Here is a 15,246-nt window from a genome sequence, read left to right as displayed (position 1 = left end):
TGCATAGTAAGGAGACTGAAGCTGAAAAAAATTAAAAGAATTCTATCAAAATATGGCACAGCACAGGCACAGGCAGTGCCTGTTTGCCAAAGTGTTTACTGCTATGGCACTGATTTTTTTAAAGAGAGAACACTATGCAAATGCTAAAATAGCTGTGTGTGACTTAACAATGAATAGGCAACTCAAACAATAGTATGAATGGGGAAAGACCTTTTGTCACTGGGTGAGTTGACAGCATACTCTTTAACTGATTTGCCAAAATGTAACTAAACAAAACTCATTTGTTAACCTCTGACTGGAATCTCTACAGTTTACAGCATCCTATTTATTTGCAAATATGAAAATAATATTAAAACCTTTACTTGCCATTTTAAAAATGAAGGGGAAAGGGAAAAATCAGTTCAACTGAACAAAAAGAAACTTGGTACAAAGCATATTAATCACTGATATTAATCAGGATGTGTACCTGTTGTATTGTCCAACAGACAGATATGCCTGGAGAAATGTACTGTATTTTTTGTCCGTATTTTGCCAGGGTCAGTATATTTTTGCAGTAAGATTGTCATTCACAGTAAATCCATTAAATGTAATCAGAATGCATCATTATTCACAAGCAAAAATATAGTATATACATAATCTTACACTCACAGCTTTTTATAATTTATTGCTCACATAAGAGTTCCTCTGCACTGAATAAAGTAGTAATGTGTTGAGCATCTAGCTTTGTTGAAATTTTGACTAAACTGCTGAATATACCAACAAACAAAGTTCTGGTCTGCTATTCTCACAAGTCATTTGTATCAAAATTATTTTACTAAACATAACTCCAGTTGTGAGAATAGTTCAGTATGTTTTAAGTATGCACTGCAGGAATAAACTGGAAGTACAAAGCACGGGCCAGAAAGTCAATATGTTCTGGCACATGCAGTATAATTTCTGTTCTGGCACTATCCAGACACAGCTCTTCACAATGCATGCTAAGGTAGCACTTAGGTTGCTCTATGGGACAAGGCACTGCACCAGAATAAACATTAAAATACACACACTACTGCAAAGTACAGCCACAAAACATAAATATTACATGTAACAACAGGAGACAAGTAACTATTTGCCAAAGTATTTTACATGGAGCAACTACACCAACAGAAATGACATGAATTCACATCTAGGGGTCAATTTGCCTAAAATAGTAAAATAGTAGTTCCACCATCAAAAAAAAAAAGTACAGATCAAATAACACACATTTACATTGTACAAAAACATTAATAATAGTGAATACAAGCTTCAGATTTCTGTCTCTGGTATGCCTTGCTCCATAGACTTTTATAGTATGTGCATTACTGTAAACAAGACTTTTGAAGGAAAAATGTGTTGATGTAATATTTTCAGTGCTTATTCCACTTAACATTTCAGTCCATGTAATAAAATCTGATGACGCCACTTAACAATGTGTTTCTCTTGCCCTTTAAGTGCCATTATACAACAAAAAGACTAAGTTATGATGAAATGTATGATTTTTATAATGTGTTTGCTCTGTAATCTGGAGTTGCTGTCTGTCATAAAATGTTCAAAGGTCAATAATGTCACTGCTGACACTGGCTGAGTCATCATTTCGAGCGACTTTCAAGTAACTTCGCCCCCCTCTGGAATTTGACTGTGAACTGTCAAGGTCAGGGGTTAGAAAGGCCCTTGTGTTTTCTGCACTGGGCATGAGGGCACGGCTTATGCTTGGGGAAGGGTGCAGTGAGACCGGGCAGGACAAAGAGGAAGGCACTTGTGCCTCAGAGACCCAACGGAAGCCCTGATGAGTGGGTGTAGGGGGGGCTGTGACTTGTCGGCTGGGCACAGCACTAGGAATGGAGCGATCAAGACCTGCGGAGGACTCTGTGAGCAATGTGTGCTCATCACTGCTCAATGACAATGTGATTTGGGGGTCACTATTCCGTCGCATCCACAGGTTTGGAGATGGAAGAGGTGATGGTGGTCGTAGTGGATAAAACAAACTTTCACCCCTTAATAGATGTCCACGATGAAGTGCCTCATCAATACTGCGGCTGAGGTCAATTGGAGTTGGAGGGCGCAGGTCAAAATCACAGAGTGAGATGGCTGACCCCTTGTCCCTGTCCAAACTGCTACTTAAAGAGCGCTGAGGTGGCTGAGAAAGTGTCTGCAGCCTTAGCAATGAACCTGCAGAACCCCCTGCAAAGCTTTTCAGATTGCGTAAATGATTGCTGTCTTTGAGTGGATCACGGTTTCGTATGAGACTCTTGCTTATGTCTGCCCCTGGTCGCTCCTGTCCTGTCCAGTTATTGGGCAACTCTCCAGCCACTGCACCACTATTCGACCCTCCAATCCCATTGCTTTCAGATTTCCTTTGTTGCCTTACCTTGAGGCTCTGCACAATTTTTGCCCAGCATGTATGTCTGCTGGTAGAGTTTGATGATGGAGAGGGTGAGGGCAAGTTTTCTGTAGCAGCTCCTTCCTGTCTTGGTGCTCCTCCACTGGGTCTCCAGAAGACCCAGGAAGACATCAGAAGCAGGCAGAAAGCCCAGGCGAGCTCCAACAGTCGTACCCAGAACTGACAGATCCACCATGCCCAACGAAAGCGCCTCCAGTCTCCTAATAGTCCATACAGCCACAAGCAGGCATAAATGTGCAACAGACAGCACAGTGCCCCAAGAAGAGCGCACACGCCCAGTACCCGTGCTAAAACCCGCACCTTTCCTTCACCCTTTCCATTTCCTGCCCGAGCTACATTTGTGTGAGAGAAGCGTGTCAGTGCCAAGAAAAGGTAGCCAAAACACAGTACCAGACCTGCAGTCAGCGTTAGGCTCTGTAGGACAATGGGAACAGCAGGCGAAAGTGCAGGGGAAAGCAAGTCTGCAGCAAGTAGGAGAGTGCATTGGAAAACAGCTAACACTCCTAACAGAGGGGAGCGCTGAAGTGTTGGTGGAAGCCAGGTTACTCCTGTCTCTTTGAGTACCACTATCACTAATGCAGCCTGTGCCAGAATTAACAGCGGTAATGGCAGCGTGTATAAAGCTATTACGACAGGAGGTGGCAGAAGGAGCCGAGTCCCATATGGGTCCAGCAAGAAGTGGCCAGCTCTAACTGCACCTACAACTAGCAAGAGGCTATTGGTGAGTATCAGTTCACCACGGTGGGGGCAGTACAGGCTGGGAGCTAACGCTAAACCAAGGGCTGAGCCAGCAGTCAGTAGAAGGAAAAGGGCAGCAGAACCAAATACATGCAGCTCCCACGCAAATGAAAGAGTGCGTTTTAAATCCGCCCACACTAAAAAGCTCCCATTTGTTGCACCATGTGTATCTTCATTGTTGTGATCTTTGGAAAAAACACAAGGACCCACACCAGAAGCACAGGGGTCCTTGGGTAGGCCGTAGGTTGGAGAGGCAGGTTTTGACTTCAAAGAAGGGACTATTCCCGGTGAGACTGACTGGTCTTTCTCTGTAGGTCCATGGCCATGTACAGTCGGGTGAGGGGAGGCAGTCCTTAGAAAACTGGGTATACCTGTGAAAAACAAAGGAGAGGTAATTATGTAAAATTCATACATTCATAAACCAAGCACTCTTGCTTTCCTTAGCTCAAACAAAATAACTGTGCAGTATGCTAGCAATGCCAAAGTCATAGGTTTGATTCCCATGAAAATCAAAAACTGATAAAAAAAATTATACAATGAATCCAATGTAATTCACTTTTGATAAAAAAAAAAAAAACATCTGGCAAATAAATAAAGGTAAACATAACTACATGCAATAAAGTATAATCATTTTCATAACATTTTTAAATAAAACCATGTGAAATCGATAGTTATTAATCTAAATTCTTAAACTGCCTTCTTACACAGATTTGAGCATTATTTTACGATTAGTGCATTTTGATTGTTGATTTTAGAATTTTGACAAAATCAAACCAGTCTAAATCTGATTAGGCTGACAGCTGAATGCTCATACGCATTTAAAGGGATAGTTCACCCAAAATTGAAAATTCTGTCATCATTTACTTATCTTTAAGCAGTTTTAAATCTGTATGAACTACATTCTTCTGCTGAACACAAAAGAAAATGTGCTCTTCCTGCAGGCTTGTGCACAATTCAGAATTTCCGAATTGGCCGCCATTCAATTCATGAGTTGGAATTTGAATTGAATTGACTCCGCCCCACAGGAAGTTGAATTTGAATTGGAGTTGGAATGACAGGAAGAGGAATTAAATTCATGCCAATTCAAAGACATTCCACACAGTCATACAACAGAAAGAATGTGTTGAATCTCACATTCAATTACATTAATTTTGTAATTTAATAGCATAATTTCATTACACATAACTAGTCACTCCTCAACCCTGCATACATTTTGTTCCAACATATAGATAATGATGAAATTCTTGAAATAAATTACTCCCTCAATGTTTGATCAGTTTCGTTCAAAATGTTATTTTCATTTCAAAGTAATCAAACAACACAATGTAATCTGTACAAGTAGTTCGAACTAATATCATTTATAGAATATGTAATGAAATCATATCTGACATATATTGAAAAGCTTCATTGTTAAACACTTGACTTTTATGTATATGAATTTCTTTGAATTTGTATTGAATTGCAATTCTGCTTCCTTTAATTCAAATTCAAACTGTAATTCTAGATCCTGTTTTTGACATCAATTCAAATTCAATTCAAATTCAAGAATTGAATTGGAATTTAGGAGTCATTCTCAATTCAATTCTGAATTGTGCACAAGCCTGTCTTCCTGTGATATGACTGAATCCTCTCCTATGTCCTGTCCTTTTCTTGTTCCATAAGCCATTTCACTCACTGGGTCACAATAGCTAAAAAATGGGGGAAAAAATGCCAGCCAATTTGAAATAGGTGTTCTGTAAAAATATCTGTACGTAAGATAAGGTAACACTGCCATTGCACGCAGTACTGAAAAGTTAGTTACAGCCTGGTCTCATTGTTTATATGTAGGTATTTATACATAAAGTTTAGAGGCACAAAACATAAATTTTTATATGTTTTATTAATGCTAAAACGTACAATTTAGACGTATTTCAACATTTAAAATGTACAAATATCTACGTATTTGTAGCAAAAAAAAAACTTAAAATATTTACCTATGTTTTATTTCATTAAAATGTTCATATCAGTGTCTTTTTTTTTTTTTAAGTTATATTTTTTGGGGGGGTTTTATGCCTTTAATGGACAGGACAGATGACAGGAAATCAATGGGCAGAGAGAGGGGAGCTGGATTGGCAAAGGACCTTGAGGCGGGAATCGAACTCCGGTCGCCGTGAGCACAGTTGCACTATATGGCGGCGCACTAACCACAAGGCTATCGGCGCCGACCATATCAGTGTCTAATTTTATTAAAAAGCAATTTCAATTTTTAACCCCCTTAACCTACCCCCAAACCTAAACCTATTTTATAGTGAATATCAAACATAACTGACCAAAATATGCAGAGAAATTACCATTTTAGTAACAATATAGCTAATCCCACTCCTACCTTTAAACCTAACGTTAATCATAACTCTCTCTGTACACTTCCTATGTCGATCTGCCTCCTTAGGATGAATCACTTGTTGTATTCCCCAATTGTAAGTCGCTTTGGATAAAAGCATCTGCTAAATGAATAAATGTAAATGTACAGTAGTAAAAAACATGACAGACAGAAAAGTACAATCACAATCATATATTTATTGCAAAAATGTCAACAGCAGTACCGAAAAGTAATCCAAATGAAGATGTTTTAGCAGGTGCAGTCCTCTCTGGCTGAATTTAGTAAGTTTGTTTGAGGTGCAGAGAGAATTTAAGTTGTTAATCTCTGAAAATATTATCCAGATTATTATCCTGATCCACTCCGTGAAGGTGCATGCGCATCTTTCAAACACATCTCACCAAAAACACAGCATGTGACGAATGAGGCAAGAGCATAGCATTTGATTTTCCTGCCGTAAAACCTGTAGTTTGTTGATGCAGCAATATTTGAATTTGTAAAATGTACTTTAGGTTTATTCATTGCTGTTGTAATGAAATTATGCTGCGATTTCAATATTCATAAGGATTCGTTTTTAGGTGTCTATACGTCGGTATTGTACATTAAAATGCTGAAAAATACGTAAGTATTTGTACGTTTAGATTTTGTAAATACGTCAGTATCGTAGGTTTTAGTGTCTGGAAAAGCATAAATGTACGCTTTGTAGAACCATTTTACGCAAAATACATCCTATTATGAATTCCCTGCTGAAAAAAAAAACAGCTAAAACTGTTAATATCTTAATCAAACCAGTTATATTAAAGTGTAGGCCAAGTATACTTAACGAAATTGTTCTTAATTTTACCTGGCTTATACTGACAAGTACAGAATATTAAGTATATCTCTGATAAGTACATAAAAAGCAGACTCAGATGATCTGATCACAAGTGTAAACAGGCCCAAATTCATATTAAAAACATGATTGTTCTGAAAGGACAGGATTCAAATGAACTATAGATTTTAATGGTAACACTTTATTTTAAGGACCAGTTCTAACTATTAATTAGCTGTTTAGTAGCATGTACAGTGGTAGCCAAAATTATTAGAACACTAGTATTTTCACCAGCTAAAAAATAGTTTTAGGTCAGTTATCTTTTTGCTGTAGTGTGTCAGTATGAAATATCAGTTTCCATTTCCAAACATTATTTTGCTATTAATTGTAATAATCCAGTGAGATTTCTGTTTGCAAAAGGAGTCTGACAACAGCCAGTGCTCCACACAGTGATCCGATCTCATCATCATCCAGTTTTTCTGGAATGACATGAAGAAACAGAACATACTGAGGCAGACTAAATCCAAAAGAACTGTGGCAACATCTCCAAGATGCTTCAACAGACCTACCTGCAAAGCTACCTGAAAAACTACTAATTAAATGCAAAGGATGGTCACACCAAATGTTGATTCCATTACAAAGATAATTGATAAAGAAAATATATTTATGACATTATTTCTGACAGCATCCTCATTTTTTACACAAGTGCCTAAAGTACAGTACTGTAGCTTTGCAGGTAGGTCTCTTGAAGCATCTTGGAGACATTGCCCCAGTTCTTCTTGATTTAGTCTGTCTCCTTTTGTTCTGTTTCCTCATGCCATTTCAGACAGACTGGATGATGTTTAGATCAGATCTCTGTGTGGAGCATTGGCTGTTGTCAGACTCCTTGCGCAAACAAAACAATGGAACAGCAAAAGATTGACAAAGATAAATAACTGACTTAAAAAACACGTGTTTTTAAACCAGCTAAAAATGGTTTTAATAATTTTGGCCACCAACTGTATATTACTAGTGTATTGTAAAGCACATGTTATACAGCCAATATGCCTTTTTCTGTATGAACATATTTTAAATCCCATTTCTACCTCATACCTAAACTTAAACTACCTTACTAATTAATGATAAACAACAAATAAGGAGATTATTGAGGCAAAAGTCACAGTTAATAAATAATAGTGAGAACTGGTCCCCAAAATTTTTCTTCATTGAGACAAATCATACCTTTAGTGTTCTTTCTATCTGTCACTGTTCCTGCCATTCCTGGTTCCTTTGACTGGTCATTGGGTATTTTGGCTGATTTAGTTGACTGTGAAGTGATTTCTTGTTGTGAATAGTTGGAGCTAATGATGTCCACTCCTGTTAATGGTGCCTCTAGTTGTAGATTGGTTGTGCTTGTGCTAAGAGAGTTGGCATCAATATGTGATTGTAAAGTGGTTAACTGTTTTTTTGGCTGAATTTTAGCTGGAACGGTTGTCCCCAGCCTACCTGATAAACAAAAGACAAACAAAACAAAACAAAATCAGTTTTTCTCTTGTTTTTGTTAAAGACACCATGGGACTATTGTAATTATTTAATAGTTAAAGGAGTAGTTCACTTTCAGAACAAAAATTTACAGATAATGAACTCACCCCCTTGTCATCCAAGATGTTCATGTCATTCTTTCTTCAGATGTAAGGAAATTAAGTTTTTTGAGCAAAACATTTCAGGATTTCTCTCCAAATAGTGGACTTCTATGGTGACACTGAGTTTGAACTTTCAAAATGCAGCTTCAAAGGGCTCTAAACGATCAAAGTCGAGGAAAGAAAGGTCTTATCTAGCAAAAAAAAAAAAAAAAAAGAGGTTATTTTCTTTTTTAAAAAATCCAATTTATATACGTATTAACCTCAAATGCTTGTCTTGTCTAGTTCAGCAAGACGAGCACTGGAGATTAAAAGTAAATAAGTTGTAAATGTTTTTAGAAAATAACCGATCGTTTCGCTAGATAAGACCCTTCTTCCTCGGCTGGGATCATTTAGAGCCCTTTAAAGCTGCATTTAAACTGCATTTTCAAACTCAGGGGCACCATAGAAGTCCATTATATGGAGAGAAATCCTGAAATGTTTTCCTCAAAAAACACAATTTCTTTACGACTGAAGAAAGAAAGACATGAACATCTTTGATGTCAAGGGGGTGAGTACATTATCTGTAATTTTTTGTTCTAAAAGTGAACTACTCCTTTAATAGTTAATAGTAATATAAAAAAATGCAGTTAGTAAATTTTGATTGTTGATGTTAGAATTTTAACCAAATAAAACTGACTACAGCTAGGGGGAAGAAAATCAAGGTAGTAAAAATCTTACAATTTTACCAGCATAAAGGGGTAAAATAAAATAGTACTAATATAGTGTATTTTACATGTTTTTGTATAAACAAGTGATTCAGAAACGAGTAGAATCTCTTTTTAATTAGTTATTTAGGTGAATGCAGCATTACTATACTGTACTCTACCTATTTCCAGCTGAGTCCTGTTGGCATCCAATTGGCTCATACTACTGGAAGTGGATACAGGCTTTTCATTAAGTGGTGAAATTGTAGAAGGGCTGGTCTGAAGTGAAGAGTTGATTGTTGGATTTATTTTTACTGTCCCCAAACTAGCCAGCACACTATGAGCAGTCTGAACATTTGGTCTGTACTGGGCATGCTTTTTATCAAGAGATGTTATAGCCTCTGCTGAGGACCCAACAAAGCCAGTTTCTACAGGTATTAACATATCACCTGACCCAACTGCCAACAAGTCTTTCTCTTCAAATTCAGTGAGTGATTCATCTGTCACTGACTCATCAGCAGTCTCCTTTTCAGCAGCATTTTGTGATAGTATGACATTTTGAGTAGGACCTCTTCTGACTCTTTTGGGTGATGATAAAAATTTACTTCTTGATCCAGTTATGTCAGTATGTGATGTTTTTGCTGAAAATGTGTCCTCAGTATTTCTGCCTTCAGTCCATCCATTTGAATCTCCACTTGATTTAATGACACTTTTCTGATAGAAGCCATTGGCTTCCAATTTATGACCAGTTTTTCTGACAAGCACGTAAGTCTGAGGAAACAGGCTGTGATTTGAATGAGTGGTCAGAGGAGAAAGAGAGTTTCCATGGACATGATTTGTGATCGGTTTAATTAGAGTCATTAGAAGAAAGAGTTGGAGTAGAGGCACCATAGTGACAGTCTTCCCTATAGTGAAACTGCCTATGGCTGTGGCTGCTTGTGGAAATCATATGCTCACCCGTTTCTTCTCATTTCTTCTCCTGCAGAGAGAAACACATACATTCAGTCATTATTCTCATCGCCATCGAAGGTCAGAAGGAAATATAAAAAGTCACACATTTCATGAGAAGGTGGGATCTACAGAGAACAGTCAAAGTGACGCAAATATGCTTACATATTAAGACACGTCTGGGAAAAATGGCACATATGGTCACCCTAGTCAAACAAGCCCACAAAGTTTTGTTCCAGTCATCATTTGTTAACGTTGTATAATAGCTGCTGAAAGGTAAAGGCTAAAGGTGGCCATATTGTTCGAGATATACAACTGTCCACATAGACTAGGATTACAGGCATACTCTGGTTTGAATTCAAACTAAATGACAATTCAGTCCAGACTATTCCTAAATAATTGTGCAGGCAATTGTGTATAAAAGCTTTGTGAGAATTAGTTTTGTTTTCATGGACTTTCGATTTGCTCATAATCCTGTTTTTATTTTTCCTGCCAGTCTTTCGTTGCTCTGACAATTTATTCAATCATCACACCTGTTTGTCATTTAGTTATTTACTGTATATTTAAATTCCTCTTGTGTTTCAGTTCATCGTTACTTTAAGGGGTCATCGGATGTAAAACTTTCACATTTTTTAATCCATAAAATTAATATCCCCTTTTTAAAATCAGGTCATTCTCAGCTTCTTGTCGGTGTGCAGTACACCAACAGAGGCCGCTCCCAGATAGTAGATTGACATGAGTGTCTTTCTTTAGACCGGCCCTCATCGAGCTGAAACAGTCCGACTCCGATGGCCATTGTGTGACTCAGGTGGAGACAAGAATGTCTCAGATTGAGGTGTTCTGTTGTTGGATGTAATAATGAACACAGCAGTCGTCATTTACTGAAGATGCAGAGGAAAATGTTACTTTCGTTTTTAAAAGGAACGCGCCGATCCCGATCAACATATTCTTTATGTTCGTGCGAATCGTTGCAGATACAGCTTTACCACAGCAGAAGTGAGTATAAAGGTTTTTTATGCATCTTTGTGAAAGGCCTTTCTTAATAATGTGCTTGTTGGCAAGTTTCACCGCTAAATGCGAGTCAATGCGGCTAAATAAACATTACATCTCATAATCCCAGAGAGGGGAGGGGTGAGCAGAGCTCTGTGGAATTTAAAGGGGCCATGTCGTAAAATGAGTTTAGTTGTTGCAGAGCTGATTTTGACAAGGTAAAAGGCTGTTTTTTTACACTACTATTGATAATTTTTAACCAAAGTATATTTTAGACTTTTGATTAAGACCCTAAAGAATCATATGAACTTGTGGAAAATGGGCATCCGATGACCCCTTTAAGGCCAGATAGCAGCCTATTCATACGTAGATTTATTTGCTCTGATAGATGGGTGGAATTGCAGGGCAGCCCTTGTCTGTCTCTCTCCTTTCCCTCAGAGAACCAAGGTTCCACGGGCTAATAGAGGCAGTGGAAGTTGTGGATTAATGGTTAGAGACTTGTAACCTACTGAGAGGTGACCACCACTCGTCCACCTTCAAAACCATAAATGAGGTAAGACCCTTGAGCAAGGCACTGAATCTTTGTGTGTGTGAACTTGGATGGGTTAAATGCAGAACACAAATTCCAAATATGGGACACCATACTTCACTTAATTTCAGACATTTTCTTTTGGGTTAAGTCACTTGATATATTCCTCTCTATCCTTTTCTGCACACTATCAGTGCAATAGTTTTGATGACCAAGTGCAACCATTTCTGTTTAGACAGTATATTTACTGGCAGTATGAAACACAAATAACTCCTAGCACTGTCTAAAATCTCAGATTCTGCATTCTCTGGGATCTGAGCCAAGTAGTTGAAATGGCAAACATAATTGTATGTTGTGACCTTTACTATTACTTCCGTATTCGGTCACAGAGTGACCCCTGAGCCATTCTGAGCCACACCTTGCAACGAAGTGACTCAACACTAGAGCTCTCCTACGTGCCTGGCTGTTACTACAGTGAGCGAGAAAGCTGTCTTATATGATAAGATTCTCAAATCTACTTCCAGCAATCTTTATTTTAATCTTTTAATTTTAGAGATAGAAAAGGTCTTGCCCTGCTCAAGACATCCTGTCGAAATGTGAACTATTGTACATTGAGCTGCCTTCATGCTTTGCTTCTAGCACCACGAAACAAATGTGTTCCCCTTCATCTTCTAGCACTCTAAATAGTGTCATTGACTTTCTGCAGCAGACCTATATACTGCCATTCAAAAGTAAGATTTGAATGTTTTTAAAGTAGTCTCATGCTCGCCGAGGCTACATTTATTTGTTTAAAAAAATACAGAACAAGGAAAATATTACTGCAATTTAAAATAATGGTTTTCTATTTATTTCTGTGATGCAAAGCTGAATTTTCATCAGCCATTACTCTGGTCTTCAGTGTCACATGATCCTCCAAAAATCTAATATGCTCACTTATTCTCAATTATGGAAAATGTTTTGTCAGAACCTGTGATACTTTTTTTCAGGATTCTGATAAATAATTCAGATAGATTTATTTCAAATATGTCTTTTCTAACAATATAGCACTTGACTACCACTTTGAGTAGTGTACAGTAGTGTACATTGTTACAAATGACTGTTTGTGTTGGTTTCTTCCTCTTGTGCCCATATTTGGTTGTTCCTGTTTCCTGTTCTCGTTAAGTCCTTATTAGTTAATCACCATCACCTGTCCTTGTATTATTAACCTGTCTGTGTAAGTTTATTTCAGTTCAGGGTTCCTTGTCTGATCTCACGGTTACTACGAGGTTACTTTGTTGTGTCTTTCCCTGCCATTCTTGTGTGGATTTACCTGTTGTGGATATATTGTTAAAAGACTTGTCATTGCATTTCGTCTTTGTGCGCCTCTTTCAACACACACCTGTGATAGTAGTGTAACAGATGACTATTTGCCAGAGGTCAAGCGGCATATGAATCACCTTTTTCTTTTTGCTACCAGTTATAGCATGAAATTAACATGAATGAAGGCATCAAAGAAATGAAGGCATCAGAAGGCATGTTGTTAGAAACAGTACAACTTAATGAAACAAACTATTTTATTGCAGTTATTTTAATAACAGTTTTTAATCTTAAATACATGTGAAGAATAAATGGTTTTACCGAATGGAATTTTTACATTAATTAACTTTATTAAATACTTAATATACTATTTTACAACAATTAATCTTGTATTGCTATGATTTTATTCTTGTAATTTTAACTTAAAAAAAAAAAAAACTATGATATTAGCCTCATAATGATACAGCTTTATTCTCAAAGTATTATGACTTAATTCTGACTTTTTTTTTTCTTTTACAAATCATCCTACAATGATGTGCAGATGTTTCTAAATACATAATAGTTTAGTTGTTTGTATGTAAAATATGTGTATGTTTTAGATGCTATAAATTCATATTGTATGTTTAAGTGTTTATGCAAACACACAAAAATGCATGAATGCTATACCCAAGCTTTATGTGCGAATACCTAAGTTTGGTCATGAGGTCACGTTGAGCTGTTACTTTTTTGCAAATGACTTCAATTATTAGATTCTGAAACATCCCAAAAAAAGACATTGTAGTAAACTGGAATTGTAATGTTTTTAAATTGTAATAAGGTAATCTAAAATGTGTTTCATTTGTTAAAAATGGCATATATATTAATTTATTTGGCTGAATCAAGCTGAATACAAGTGGATGTCCTTTTAAGGGTCTAATTTTGTCATTTTCAAGTCTGTCAATTATAAGAACTGTTATAACATGTTTTAAGATCAAGAGCATTACAGACCAAAAAAGATGAAGTGATTAAAAAAAACTTTTTTTATAAGGAAAGACCTGTTTACAAAACTGTTTTATAAGGAAATGTCCACCCACCCCTGCTGTTCCTGGAAAAATCAGATTTGATCTTATCCTTCAGGCAGTTTCTGTTTGTTCAACATGTCTCAATGTGTTTTAACATGTACAGTTGTGTTAGTACTGTGTTAGCAGGAAGTGTGTGTGTGTGTGTGTGTGTGTGTGTGTGTGTGTGTGTGTGAGAGAGAGAGAGAGAGAGAGAGAGAGAGAGAGAGAGAGAGAGAGAGAGAGAGAGAGAGAGAGAGAGAGAGTGTTATTACAGTATTTTTACATTTACAATTGCTTCTGGTTCTTGCTGATCTTTTTACACATTTCATAAATACTATGTCTCACGTTGTATTATGGAGGTATTCAGGAGAGATGTGTTTTTACTTGGACAGTCAGTGGTTTTCTTGTCTCATGACAAAAAACAGCTGAAACAGCTATGCAAACCAAAAAGCCTGTATATCGTCTTTGTGCATAGGCTTTTTTCCCCGAAAAAGTCAAATACGTTGAAAGAATAAGCCTACACACAATATCCATATTTGAATATTCTGTCATTACGGACCAGCTTGGGATGCTGGTGCTGTTATGTCGGTCCACAGTATGGGATGCTGGCATGTTAGATGACCAGCATATGTCATCTTTTGGATGCTGGTATAATCCCAGCAAGACCACAACAAACAGTGTCTGTATAAAATGTGTTGAAGTCTGTCTGAAGTGAACATTATGGTGATTACTGTTCATGTTAGATGGGCACTTTGTTAGTTTGGTTAAATTACTATCAGCAACTGTTGAAAGTGTATGTTGTCAATATTGTCTACAGCATGATGCTCCTGACTGTAGTAACTTTCTGTTTACTATGTGCTTTAATCTCTTTACTTAGTTTAAACTTTTGGGGGTTTAGGCTTGATTTTGACACATCAAACATGTTTGAAACAAGGTAATCGTAGAAGAGATAATTTTGTCTGTAATAACTGCATTACTTTTAATGCAATGCATTTTAATGCATTATACATTGTAGCATTATTAAAACACATTTAAACAGAGTAACAGAAAGACAAACAAGATTGCCAAAAAGTGTTACATTCCACATGATTGCATCAAGAAAGTTTCCAGTTGAAAGAGAGTCTGTTACTGCAGCTGGCCTCGCTATTTCCCTCTCATGCACCCTCAGATTCCATACAGTCAGACATTTCCGTACATTTCCGTGAATGTTTCCAGGCACAGACAGAGGCCCATTTGTATGAACTGTGTCCTGTTTAACTTTATTTAACTGAGTGTATGTGTGCGTCTGACTGGGGTCAGAACAAAAAGTATTACAGCATTCCCGTCAGTTTAGAGACGTGCATGGAGTCAATTATTTGTTTAAATGTGCTACATAAAGGTATACAGCACCTGTTTTACATAAACAATTTAATCTCCACGGAATGTCTCATTCATAATTCTCATTCATAATGCAACACAGATTAAATTAAAACTGCACTCAAATACTCATTTGCTACACCTGACTAAAGATTTATTTCTTATTTCTTCCACTGTTCTCATTTTCTCTAATCGTAGTATAGGGCTGACTGGTATGAAGCAGAACTATGCAAAATAGTAGATATGTTGTTATACAGCAGTATATATATATTTGCAAATAAAAAAGTATAATAGGGACAAACAGAGTGGAACGTGTCTCAAACAAGCTAAGATTATTAACAGTGAACAATGTTGCAGCTTGAATTCAATGTGTGGTCACAGGTGAGTGTATGACTTTAAATGTGGCTCATACAGTCAAAATCTCACAGGGTTAGATATGATACACGGTCAGTGGATCC

At 37.1% G+C, this 15,246-nt stretch overlaps 1 protein-coding gene across 1 annotated transcript in view; it reads right to left on the bottom strand.

Moving 5' to 3' along the window:
• Positions 1–644: 644 nt before the first annotated feature.
• Positions 645–15,246, bottom strand: part of LOC141287446 (uncharacterized) — a 15,692-nt gene continuing 1,090 nt past the window's right edge. Inside the window, exons 2-4 of the mRNA XM_073819597.1 lie at positions 8,812–9,608; positions 7,546–7,809; positions 645–3,528 (exon numbers count right to left, since the gene is read on the bottom strand). Coding sequence (XP_073675698.1) covers positions 1,568–3,528; positions 7,546–7,809; positions 8,812–9,520 — 2,934 coding nt within the window. The 5' untranslated portion in view covers positions 9,521–9,608 and the 3' untranslated portion in view covers positions 645–1,567. The remainder of the gene's footprint in view (positions 3,529–7,545; positions 7,810–8,811; positions 9,609–15,246) is intronic.

The sequence above is a fragment of the Garra rufa genome, chromosome 15, assembly GCF_049309525.1.
Source record: "Garra rufa chromosome 15, GarRuf1.0, whole genome shotgun sequence".
NCBI classification, from domain to species: domain Eukaryota; kingdom Metazoa; phylum Chordata; class Actinopteri; order Cypriniformes; family Cyprinidae; genus Garra; species Garra rufa.
The sequence above is the reverse complement of the archived record's forward strand: the minus strand, read 5'-3'. Positions and strand labels throughout refer to the sequence as shown.